The sequence below is a fragment of the Carettochelys insculpta genome, chromosome 9, assembly GCF_033958435.1.
Source record: "Carettochelys insculpta isolate YL-2023 chromosome 9, ASM3395843v1, whole genome shotgun sequence".
Lineage (NCBI taxonomy): Eukaryota > Metazoa > Chordata > Testudines > Carettochelyidae > Carettochelys > Carettochelys insculpta.
The window spans coordinates 1,751,065-1,763,911 of NC_134145.1; the positions used below are offsets into that span (position 1 = coordinate 1,751,065).

Here is a 12,847-nt window from a genome sequence, read left to right on the forward strand (position 1 = left end):
TTTGGCTGAGAGTCTAATTCCTATTGATCAAACGTCAGCTGCGCGGCGATTGGCTTAGAGCGGTGACGGGCGGGATGGGCTGGGGGCGGCGAAGGCCTGGTGGATGGAGTGGAGGGATACCTCGCACGCATCGCGCAATTCAACTCACGCAGAATTATGGCGCGCAGCTGTATATCCATCCGCGCCGGAACTGATTTCGGTATGGGGGGGAGAGATTCGTCCGCGCTCGCCGCGGAGGGGGCGACGCTGGGAGGATGGGAAAAGTGATTGGCAGGCGATCTTAGCCAATGAGAAGGCGCTTCTCGTGCGGACCCCGTGACGATTGGCCGGCGACGGCGCAGCTTCACCAATGGGATTCGAGGTCGCTGGGCCGGGGGGCTGTTTTCTCTTTTCTCTTCCTCGTCCGGGGCCGTGGCTGAGGGAGCGGCGAGCGGCGAGCGGCGGCCGAGGCGAGGCCGGTGAGGCGGCCCCGGCAGCGACGCGGCCTGCTCCCAGCGGGGCCCCGGGGCCGGGCCGCGCTGCGCGGACGGTTTCCCGCCCCGCGACCGGCGCCGAGCCGCGAGCCATGGCCGCGGAGCTGGAGAGCCTGAACCCCGGCGCCCGCATCCTCACCTTCCGGCCCAGCGCCGCCGAGTTCCGCCACTTCGCCCGATACGTCGCCTACATCGAGTCGCAGGGCGCGCACCGCGCCGGGCTCGCCAAGGTGAGCGGCGGGGCGGGGGGCGCGGCCCGGCCCGGCCCGGCCCGGCCCGGCTCTGTGGGCGCGGCTCGGCCCGGCCCGGCCCGGCTCGGCTGGGCTGGGCGGGGGTTGGAACCCGCCGGCTGGGCCGCTGCCCCGGGGGCTGGTGTCGTAAGTGGGTCACGTAACAAAGAGCGACCCCGGGACCCGTCGAGGGAGGCTCCCGTGTCGCGAGGCCGTCGGACTGATGTCACCAGCCCCCCCCGCCGCCGGTACGGGCGTACCCCGCTGACTCCTGTGGGGCTCTGAAACCCGGCGAGGGGTTGCACTGTAAGGTAGCGGGGCTGCGGCGCTCAGCAGGGCCGAGCCTAGGCCTTGAGAGCAGCACCCCGCGTTTGTCTTTTCCCAGAGCGGTGGGTGCCGCGCTGCCCTGGGCAGAAGGTGTAACAGAGCCGCCCTGCTTAGATCGCCCAGCTTGAACCAACTTCTCTGGGTGAGAAACAAGCTTTGAGCTGCTGCAGAGCTCTTCTTGTTGTGTCCGTAGCTCTGTGTAAGTTCAAAACATTGTCCCTTATCAACAGACATTGGTTCAGTAAAAATATTGCCTCATCCACCTTGATTCTCTAAGAGTCTGGGTCAGACACGATTACAGCAACACTGTACACAAGAAGGTAGTGTGGTATGATGAGTCAAATCTTGTAGCTCTTGCTTGTAAACCATAATTAAAAGTTCTAAGAATTTTGACATTTTCTTGCTCTTGTCACATGTATTACTTAGAAATGATGTTGACTGAATAATTAATTGTTCTCTGTATCATGCTTTTCTCATAGGTTGAGTTGGTAGGTTTTCTGATCTTTGCCTTTTATTCTGTGAACCATCAGGTTATTCCCCCAAAGGAATGGAAACCCCGAGCTTCCTATGATGATATCGATGAACTGGTCATCCCGGCTCCAATTCAACAGGTTGTGACTGGACAATCTGGTCTCTTCACACAGTACAATATCCAGAAGAAGGCTATGACTGTCCGGGAATTTAGAAGAATTGCAAATAGTGACAAGTAAGAAACTGCAAGCACAAACTCTTACATTTTCGGGCCTTATCCATCCATTACCGTCACACAGCTTTCTTTCTCTTTAGCATAAGGTTATGTGGACTCTCTTGGGTAAACATATGTAGCTTGTTAATATTAAAAGAAAATTTCAACAACATTTTCTTTTAAGTGAGAAATGTCATATCAGTGAACAAACCTGTCCTGTTGCACTTCACCTCTGTTAATCCCGAAGATAGTGGAATTACACAAGTGTTGATCAGAGCATAACTTGGCCTGGAGAACCTTTTAATACTTAAGAATGGGCATAGGTTGGGTGAGACCAGTGGCTCAGTATCCTGGCTGTTGACTTTGGTCAGTGGCAGTGCTTCAAATGAACAGAACAGGGTGTTTACTAAAGGATCCATCCTCTTTTGTCCAGTCCCAGCTTCTGGCAGTCAGGTTTAGGGACACTTGGAGTCTGGGTTGCAACCTGACCATCTTAGCTAATTGCTATTGGTGGGTGTATCCTCTGACTGTCTGGTTTTTTTGTTGTTTTTTTTTTTAAAGCCAGCTCTGCTTCTGGTTTTCATGACATTCCCTACCAACAAACAAGTTCCAGAGGATGGCTTTCTGTTAGGTGAAGAAGTAATTGCTTATGTTTAGTGGGTGGCAGGTTTCAAACAACTTCATCGGATTAATCTCTGGTTCTTGTGTTATATGAAGTAGTGTAAACAACACTTTCTCCACACTACACCTTCATCTTTTACTAACATGAACCATCCCTGTCTTTTTTTTAATCTTGTGCAGAATCCATTCTATGCCCGTAATCATTTTAGTTGTCCTTTTATATACCTTCTTCAATTTTAAACTACTTGTCTTTGAGAGGGGGCAGTTCTACATTGAGTAGATGATTTCAGAAAGCTGTGACTCCAAGATCTCTTTCTTGAGGGTTCTTACGAAGTGTGTCTTTGCTTATGGTCCAAAAAATGTTAGTCTTTACCGTTCCACAGGACTTCTTGTTGTGTTTTGCGGACACAAACTAGCTCGGCTACCTTTTTGTTTCTTGAGTGGTAACAGCTAATTTATTTAACCTTCATCTTGTATGTATAGTTGGGATTACATTTTCCCAAATGTATTACTTTGCCCTTATCAACTTTGAATTTCATCTTCCATCTTATTGTGCAATTACTCAAATCTGTAAAATCCCTTGTTAACTGTGTGCAGTCTGCTTTCAACTTGATTGTCTTTTTTTTTTTTTGTATTGTCTGCAATACAATTCACTCTGTTTTCCAGATCACTTATGAATATGATGAATACACGTTCTTGGAGTATCCTGCTATTTAACTCTCTCCATTCTGAAAACTGCACATTTATTCCTACCCTTTGTTTCATCGTCATCAATAACCATGGGCTCAGCATCCATTGGTGTCTGATGCCTCTCTCACTATTTCCTTCCATCTTTCCCTGTCCAATGTGGAGAGGCTTAGTTCTGTAGGCTAGCTCCGCACCAATCTACTATATCATCTATGCATTCTCTGTCAGGTCTGCCTCTCCTATTTGAACCGTCCATTATGCCGAATACCAGGGTCTTGATTTTTCGTTTGTTGTTCATTCTGCAAATACGTTAATAGTTGTAGCTTCCGTTTTATAACCTTCTGCAGCAGGTTCTCTTTCGGTCGTATCTTTCTATGTAATTCCTCATTGGTGACCTTCTGAATCTATCCTATTCTCAGAATCTTTCTATAACCACTGCTTTCGAATGCCAATATTCTTTTAAAATCTTTCATTATCACCCATGTCTCACATCCGTACAACATGCTGCTGAATACACACGTTTTCAAGATGCTCAGCTTCATTCTTAAGATAATCGTTTTGCTTTTTCAGATCTTATCCATCGCCTTCAAACTTGCTCTTGCTTTCGCTATTCTAGTCACTATTTCCTTCTTACAGTCTAGATCATACGTTATGTTGCTCCCCAGACATGTGAACTTCTCTACCTTTTCTAGTTCAATACCATCAACACTGATCTTCCTTCCTATTTCTTTATTTCCAAATACCGTTGTTTTTGTTTTATTGGTATTCATAATCAGTCCGTACCACTTCCCTTCTTCGTTTAACACCCGCACCGTTTTCGCCAGCTTCTCCTCATCTTCCTCAATGATAACAACTATATCATCCGCGAACCTCAAGTTGTTAATTTTTTTTCCCGTGTACAGATACCCCTTCTACCTCTTCCTTGATCTTGTCCATCGCTTTCTCCAGATGTGCGATGAAGATAATGGCGATATTGGATCTCCTTGTCTTGTATTTCTACTTGTTTTAAACCAACTTCCTAACATTGATATCCTTGAACAACTGTATCAGTCTGCTATTCACTCCGTATGACTCCAGCCCCACCCAAGTCACTTTCTGATCTATACTGTCAAATGCCTTTTGAAAATTGACGAAGCAAGTGCATACGTTCTAGTTCTTTCATCGAGCTTTTTCCACCATCAGTCTTAGTGCCAATATCTGCTGTATGGTACTTCTGTCTTTTCTTGGTCGTCTGTTATATGTTCTTCTATTTGTGATCTTAGTCTCTCCGTCAGTATTATCATCAGCACCTTGCCTAGATGACTCATTAGGGCAATCATTCTGTAACATTTGCACTCCAGTGTACTTCCTTTCTTCTGTATTGTCATTAGTACAGATCTAGTCCTTTCCTTAGGTGCCTTCCCTTCTTTCTATGCTATATTACATAGTCAGTGTATTTCCTGAATCATGCTTTTCTCCGTCATATTTGATCATCTGTCACGTGATCTTATTTCCAGGGCTCTTGTTCTATAGTCGTTTCACTGCTTTTTCTACTTCCTCCTTCAAAATATCGATCTCGCTCTCGATGCATGGTGGAGATATCTCTTTCAGTTCTTCAGTCAGTCTCTCTGAGACACTCGGGTCCTACTGTGCTTTGTAGAGATCGGTGCAATATCTCGTCCATTGCTGCACAATCTTCTCCCTGTTCATGAGCACTTTTGTTCTCATCTTTGATCGCCGTCTGCTTTGGTTGCCATTTCCTATTAATATTTCTAATAGTCTTTATACACCTCCCTAGTCTTACTTTCACTGGAATACCTCTCTGTATCTTCAAATTGCTCCTCTAACCATTTCTTCTTACCCTTTTCTGGCTGCTTTCATTACCTCATTGCATTTCACCCTAATATTGCTGTTCTGCCATCTCAGAGACATCTCTTCTGATCTCCGGTGGTCTCTCGAACCAACTTCAGTGTCTCCTGGGTAATCCACTTCTTATTGATCTTTTCTTCTTCTGGAACAGTCTGCTCAATTGCCGCCTCCTATAGCACTGGCTATCCCTGTGACTCTCTCTCTTATCTAGGTCTTTCTCTTTCTTAATCTTCTCTTTTGAGCGCTGTTCTGTATGCATTCCCTGTTTCTTGCTCACATAGCCTCGCCACGTCTCTTCTTTTCTTAAACTCTGTCTTATGTTTTCTTTTGAGTTTTGTCTTGATGTTTGCCATCACTAGACTGTGGTCTCAGTCTGTATCCACTCCTTGGAAAGTTCGGCGCTGTGATACTGATGTTATCCATCTTCTTCTTATCAAAATCATATCTGTTATGTTCTTGGACTTCCCATCATTCAATCACCACATCCACATCCTATAGCCCTTTTGTTGGAAACTCGTGTTGCAAATCACCATCTCATGCTCTGTAGCAAACTCCTAGTAGTTCCTCACCTTGTTCATTTCTTTCTCCACATCCAAACCTTCCCCTGACGCTCTCTCCCAACCTTCGTTATCTGTTCCAACCTTCACATTCCAGTCTCCTCCAATGATCAACACATCTTTCTTTGGTATCTCCTCCACCACCTTTGTCTGGTCTTTATAGAATAGCCCAATCTCTTCCTCCGTACTGTCCAACGTGGGTGCATACACCTGAATGACTGAGATGTTGAACAGTTTTGCTCCGAATCTTGCTACCATCATTCTTGAACTCACTGGTTTGTATCCTAATAATGTTCTTCTAACTGTTTTGCTAAGAAGGAATCCAACTCCTGCTTCATGCTTCGTTTCGTTTCCTGACAAAATGACTTTGCAACCGCATATCACTCCTGATCCTGTCCAACGTATCTCTGCCAGTCCAAGTATATTGCATCGGTATCTCTCCATCTCCTTCTGAAGCAGCTCTAATTTTCCAGTTGCCCACAGCGTTCGGACATTCCATGTTCCAATGGATAACGTTAGTTGTAATTTTCTTTCGGTAGCCGACTTATCGAGCAATTGGGGTTGGGTAGATTGGTATCACGGACCTTGTTTATCTGGGTGACGTCCGAGCCGGCATCTCTTATCATTTATGTGTACTGGCATCAGATTTCATTCGTATTATTGTTTGATGGTCAGCATATCGACATACGTCTGACCAACCCTCCTCCTTTGCCCAGGCTTGAGACTGGCATGGAGCTCATAGAGGCTTCATGGTGGAGTTACCCTTTGTTTCCTATCTTTTAGCCAGTTGCTGTATTGTGAAAGGGCTTGCTTATTATTCCACGGCATCTGAGTTTGCTTACAAATCTTTGATATGAGACCTTGTGAAAGCGTTTTTGAAAATCCAACTCTGTGATAGCTATTGGATCACCCTTGTCCATGTGTGTGTTTGCCCTTCCCACCCTGTCCTGCCCCAGATAATTCTAATAATTTGAGGTGTGATTTCTCTTTACAAAATCTGTGTGAACCCTGACACATTGTGTTCATTTGTGTATCTAATAATTCTGTTCTTTGCTATAATTTCTACTAATGTGCTCAGCACTGAAGTTAAGGTTAGTGGCTTATAACTGCCAGGATCACCTCTGGGCTTTTTAAAAATTGGAATTGCGTTCATTCTCTAGTGGTCATCTAGTGCAGAAGCTGTTTTGAGTAACAGATTACATACCACAGTTCGAAGTTCCGCAGTTTCATAAATGACTTTCTTCAGAATTCTTCACTGCATACCATCTGGTGCTGGTGACTTATTACTGCTTAATTTCTTGGTTTGTTCCAAAAACTTCTCTGATAACCTTCAATCTAGGACACTTCCTCAGAGTTAATACCTGAAAAGAATGGCTCAGGTGTGGGCGTCTACTCACTTCAGTGATGCTAAAACAGTTAACTGGTTAAATAAGAGCACTGAATTGTTTTAATGTAGGCCCCGCCGCTGACTGTGAGGTCCCAGCTGACCCTTCTGTGCCGGGGTGCTCTGGCCTAGCATAGCTGGCCGCTACTGGCAAGGGCTGGTTAACCAGTAAGCGTACTAGTAAACCTCATACTTACCCCTTAACTATTTAGCGTCCCCATCTCACATCCTCTGCATTGGTCTTCGCTATAAAAGTTTTTCACACAGTTTCTCTGCAACTGCTTTCTTTTTTGAGTGCTGCTGTAGCACCTCCATTGACCTGTGGCCTCCATGATTGTTCGGCAGGCTTTCTGCTTCTGAGGCACTTTTTTTTTTTCTGTTAATATCTTTTAACCTAAGAATGGCCATAGTGAGTCAAATCGAAGGTCCATCTAGCCCAGTATCCTGTTGTCTGATAGTGGCCGTTATCAGGTGCTTCAGAGGGAATAAACAGAACAAGTGACCATGAAGTAACCATCCCCAGTTGCCTGCATTCGATGGGTAGGAACACCATTCTAGTGACAGCTGTAGGTAGCTGAGGATGCCCTGCTCCTCACTTGGGTGGCACCAGAATTTCTCTTGGCCAGCTGCCCAAGCACTCAGCTTACAACAGAGTATTGATTTTTAGGAAGCTTAAATTTTTTTAAAAAGCTGTCTTGTCTTGTTGAGCAAACAATGTGGCTTGGGGACTAAAGAGAGAGCTAATTAAGTTCTCTACTTCATTTTGTACAGTGCAGGTTGTTCCTTTAAAAATGAAATTTAAACTGTATGCTTTGCAAAAGTTTATAATTTGCTGTGGGAGTTAGTCTGGGTATTAGTATTTTGGTAGCACCTAACACCCCCAACTAAGGTAGGTGTCCCATTTGTCCAGAGACTGTACAAAAAGCAAGTGAGAGAAAACAGGCACAGAAGTGAAGTCACTTGCCATCTGTCATGCAACAGGTTATGGCAAAAGCAGGAAGTAGAGCCTGGGTCCCCAGACTCCCATTCCAGGGCCGTAGTTGTTAAGAAGCATGTCTAGCATGTCTTCTTACTTTCATTAACATTTTGAATCTAGTCTTTTCTTTCTCTCTCTCTCCGCTTCCAACTCAATACGTTAATGCCATGTCTACACTTAGCTAAAACTTCAAAATAGCCATGCTAATGGCTCTTTCGAAGAATACTAGTGAGGCGCTAAAAAGAATATTCAGCACCTTATTAGCATGCCACTGGCTGCGGCACTTTGAAACCGCTGCTTTTTGCTCCCGCACGGCTCATCCAAACGGGTCCTTTTCGAAAGGACCCCTGCCAACTTCGAAATCCCCTTATTCCTATCAGGGTCCTTTCGAAAAGGAGCCCTGTTTAGACAAGCCGCGCAGGAGCGAAAAGCCGCAATTTTGAAGTGCCACGGCTGGCGGTGTGCTAATGAGACCCTGAATGTGCATTTCAGCACCTTTTGTTAGTATTCTTTGAAATGGCCATTAGCATGGCTATTTCAAAGTGTTCTCTAAGTGTAGACGTAACCTAAGAGTTTAAAGTTTTTATTGATTTAATGAGTAGATGGAAACAGCTTTTGTATTTTTTATGTAGGTACTGCACCCCCCGGTATACTGACTTTGAGGATCTAGAGCGGAAATACTGGAAGAACCTCACTTTCAATGCCCCCATCTATGGTGCTGACGTTAATGGCACGCTCTATGAGAAGGTGAGGGGGAAAATGTTTTGTCTTCCAGTCTTAATTGTGGCGTGACTTAATCTTGATAGCAGTGATATGTAGCTAACCATCAGAATTGAGCATCATAATACAGCCATATTTTGTCTCATTTATGTTAGACTGGAATAGTAGTTTCAGTAGACTTCTGAGACATCAAGGACTAAGACTTCCAAAGAGATGTTCCCGTGTTAAAAACGAATAACATTTGAATATCACTGGGCTACAACATTCTAATCTTTTAACAGTGATTTGAGACGAAGCATAGTGATAGAAAGGAAAACAGGCGTTTTGGGTGCTCAAGTGCTCTCGCCATTGGACAGGACCAGTGTAGTGAGTGATGGTGCATGCTTTCTACACCTGTCCTGTTAATCTGTGCGTGTCACACTGAACTGTTTTGTATCTAGGACCCAGGAGGTGTGAGACTCTTGTCATACATGCCCATCTTTAGTTTCTGGACTCTATGCCGAGTTGCTAATGAGGAGTAGGATAGCCTAATGCAAAATGAGACATTTAAAAAGGAGGGAAAAAAGTTACTGGGAGATGAGGAATTTGGATTGCTCAGCAAAACTGAAAAACAAATTACTCTGTCTGAAGGTGCATAGTGATGCAGAGGCCATTGCTATGTCTTGTTAACATGTTGATCTCCTTCCTAATTCTTACTTAATGTTTTGCAGCATGTACATGAGTGGAATATTGGCAGGTTGAACACAATCCTGGATGTAGTGGAGAAAGAAAGTGGCATAACCATTGAGGGAGTGAATACCCCTTACCTCTACTTTGGCATGTGGAAAACCTCCTTTGCCTGGCATACTGAGGATATGGACCTCTACAGTATTAATTACTTGCATTTTGGAGAACCTAAGTCATGGTAAGGTTTCCTGTAGCAGCCCCCAAGATTTGCTAGACAGCTAAATTATTGGCATCCTTTTAAAAATGAGGTGGGATGGATGGAAAATCTAGGATGGAGTTTACTTGGAAAATAGTGGATGTTTTTCCTTTCATCTTGTCAAGCTACTGCTCACATACTCCTGAGGAATCTTGTGGCACTGCATACACGCAGAATTCACGTTCCCCACAGATTTGCTTCCATGCAGAAGAACGACTTCTGACTGGGAAGCGAAAAGAAGCTGCAAGAGCAGTCATGTGGCCCTCCCCTGCAGTGGAGTTGCATCATTTTGTGTACCCACTGCAGCTGGTGAAGAGGTAAATCATCGCTAAGGAGTGCAAGACAAGGGACACCTGGCCAGTGGCTCCTATCTTGCCCTGGGCTTAACTTCTAGTCCTGGCTGGGAGCAGGGGATCGTAGGACCTCCTTTTTCTGCAAGAAGTGGCCAGGACCATGTCAGACCTACTCCCAGAAACCTCCCTGGGATGCAGGAAGCTATGTACCCTCTTGCTTCCAGCCCCTATTGCTCTTTCAGTCACAGTTGATGAGGGACATGGGGTTGCTCTAATTTTTCCTCTCCACGTGTGGAATACATTTTATTACATGCATTGAGACATGCAAATCTTCACAGTAAAAGAAAACACATGCTTCGGGTTATGGGTGCTCTGTTAATCAGCTGGGTGGCATCTGAATCTGTCCTGGGTGGCCATGCTAGTTCACAACTTACAATGAACACTGGTCACTGTACAGGGAACTACCCTGGCACTCACTCATCCTGCCAAGTCCCAGCTACTGTCACCTGGACCCTCCTGTAGAGTCCAATTTCCCTGTAAGCCCCTTCACCCATGAACCCTCATGCATCCAGATTTCCCACCCACAGACCCTTTCACCAAGCCCCTCTGCATCTAGATTGCCCTGTACAGAATCCTTTTACCTGACTCTAAGCCCCTCCGCACTTGGATCCTGCTGGGAGGAGCCTGCCCACCCCACACCTGGATCAGAGGTGGATGTGCATGTGAGACTCTCTCTATCTTGCTTGCTGTTTTGGCTAGCGTGGAAGAGTGTGTAACATCAGTTATATGGAAACAAAAGGATGAGACCTGTTGGGCTAAATTAAACTAGTCCAACCAGAAAAGCTGCCCCTGTAGGTAGTTTTAAAGTAGTCAATGGAAAGAGTTGAGTGTGTTGGCATTGGCTGTTAAGTGAACCACTGAATGGTGGAGATTCATGTCACTTAGTGCTGCTGTTTTAGTCTGGGGCAATTAATTGCTCTTTCCCAACAGTTTCTAAATCTTCTAACCACAGTAAAGTATAGAGTACATGAAAGGAATAAGATCCCCTAGCTGGGGGGAGTGCTTCCTCTTCGGAACATCTTCCATGCTAGCACTATGCGTAATGTAGGTAAGACGACTTCTTTTCTTTTATGCCTTGGCTGCACAAACACATCTACGACTTCTCCCCAGGCTTTTGCCTAAGCGAATGAGACTTTTCTATTGTAGGGGTAGTGATGACCATTCTTGGAGTTACATTAGGTGGAAAGCAATAGCAACATTGGCTTGATAAAAACGTAACTTGCCTGTTCATCAAATGTATGAGAAGAACTAAGTAATCTAATCCCAATGAACAAACCAGTTAAATTGGTCAGTGTATTGCGATCTTTAACAGTGAGGGGATTTTTAAATTCCACAAGTAACTTAACAGGTTGGATGACCTAAATGTTTTTCTTCTGCATTTTAAGTTTCCAGTTCCTTGCAGTGGGCAGCCCACTCACTGTGAAGGAACTACTGTTCCAGCTTGGGGCTGGGGGACAGGGAGTAGCAGTGTGCTTAATCTGTTTGAGGAGTGCCTTGGTACTCTTGTCAAGTATGGCACTTTTTGTTGTGCAAACACAGCATTGGAGCGGAATGCTTTTCAGGGATGGATATGTGCCAGGCAGGGCACCTAACTCAATCACTATAGCAGAGGTGAAATTAAAAATTGTCCTTTCTCTTTGGTTAGTATGAATCCAGTTGGGAAAATGACTTTTCCAATGGGGAGAACAGACTATGATGGGAGGACCTCTAGGAGATTCATGGGCTCCCTTATACTGCCAGTGTTTCAAACAATGTTCGCTTTCAGCAATCTGTCTGAAACTTAACCAAAGGCTCAAATGACAAATTGAAGAAACTGGTACACTTCCTAACTTGTTGGAAAGCAGCTGCTTGAGTTTCCAGGCTGGTGAAGTGGCAGAAATAGATGCAGCTTTCCTGTATGTAACATAGTCAAATCAATACTTCATCACTGGGGCTAACCAATCATTTCACCGGGAATTCTCTTGTCTGTCCTCACTCAAAATTGAGTGAGCTAATATAGGTTGGTGAGATACATGAGCAAGCTACATCCTGCTGACTGTTCTGGATTTGAAGTTGTAAGTGGATTTTAAAAAAGGTTCTTTCTTGTCCCCCTTTTCACTGATTTGCTCTTATGACTGCAGGTACTCCATCCCTCCAGAACATGGGAAGCGATTGGAACGACTTGCCAAAGGTAATCCTTCAATTCTCTGTCCTCATCCTACACTCTACCTCGTGCATTGCGGGGTGGGGAGATAATTGTGACAGGCTTTAGGCCCCTGACAGACTGTAACATGCTTACCATATACATAAGGGTGTGGACTATGCAATTGTTTTCATAATTTGTCACTTGATAACATGGGGTTATTTTTGTGTCATTTTTCCCCTATAAATGAACACTCAGGACAAAAGTTTGTTATAAATTAAAACAAAAGCTATAAAAACTGCACTTCAGTTCTCCTTTTGTAAATTTTGTACTTTTTTTTAAGTTTAGACTTTGGAGTTTGTCAGTCTTGCATTCTGCCTAATGCAGAGCAGTGCTATTGCTTCAGGGTTTTCGTAATACAAGTTTATCATTCAGTTCCTATGGGCTATCTTCATTGACTCATGTATTAAAATTTCCCCATCTATTCTGTTAAAGAAATTCAACAAAACCAATATTAAAAGGCTTAATTTTGAACATCAACTTCTTGTTTACCATATACTAAAAACTTACTGAACTTTACAAATTAGGAAGTTACCCATCTGTTGCTGTCACCTGAATTTGCTTAAAAGGCAAGACAGGAATACATGAGTGGTCTTTGATAAAGTTTTTTCTGTTGACATTGGAATAGGAACTGTACCCCATCCCCTATATTGTACAAAAGACCACTTTGAGGCTAGCAACTGTATCGGGTTAGGTCACCAATCTGATTTCTGACCATGTCTTCCTTACGTAGCATAGGTTAGTATAGTCCAAAATGGAATACACCTATTCTAGACAAGAAACAATGCACTTTGGGTGTGTAGTAACTTTCCTAATGAAGCACTGATTAACTCACTTATTCTTTCGTGATTGCCGCATCACAACATTCAATATCTCTCTTTT

At 44.4% G+C, this 12,847-nt stretch overlaps 1 protein-coding gene across 1 annotated transcript in view; it reads left to right on the forward strand.

Annotated features, from left to right (window-relative positions):
- The first annotated feature begins 209 nt into the window (after positions 1-209).
- The window catches only part of KDM4A (lysine demethylase 4A), a 59,810-nt gene continuing 47,172 nt past the window's right edge, over positions 210-12,847 (forward strand). The window contains exons 1-5 of the mRNA XM_075003565.1: positions 210-703; positions 1,561-1,736; positions 8,421-8,535; positions 9,219-9,412; positions 11,904-11,953. Coding sequence (XP_074859666.1) covers positions 350-703; positions 1,561-1,736; positions 8,421-8,535; positions 9,219-9,412; positions 11,904-11,953 — 889 coding nt within the window. The 5' untranslated portion in view covers positions 210-349. The remainder of the gene's footprint in view (positions 704-1,560; positions 1,737-8,420; positions 8,536-9,218; positions 9,413-11,903; positions 11,954-12,847) is intronic.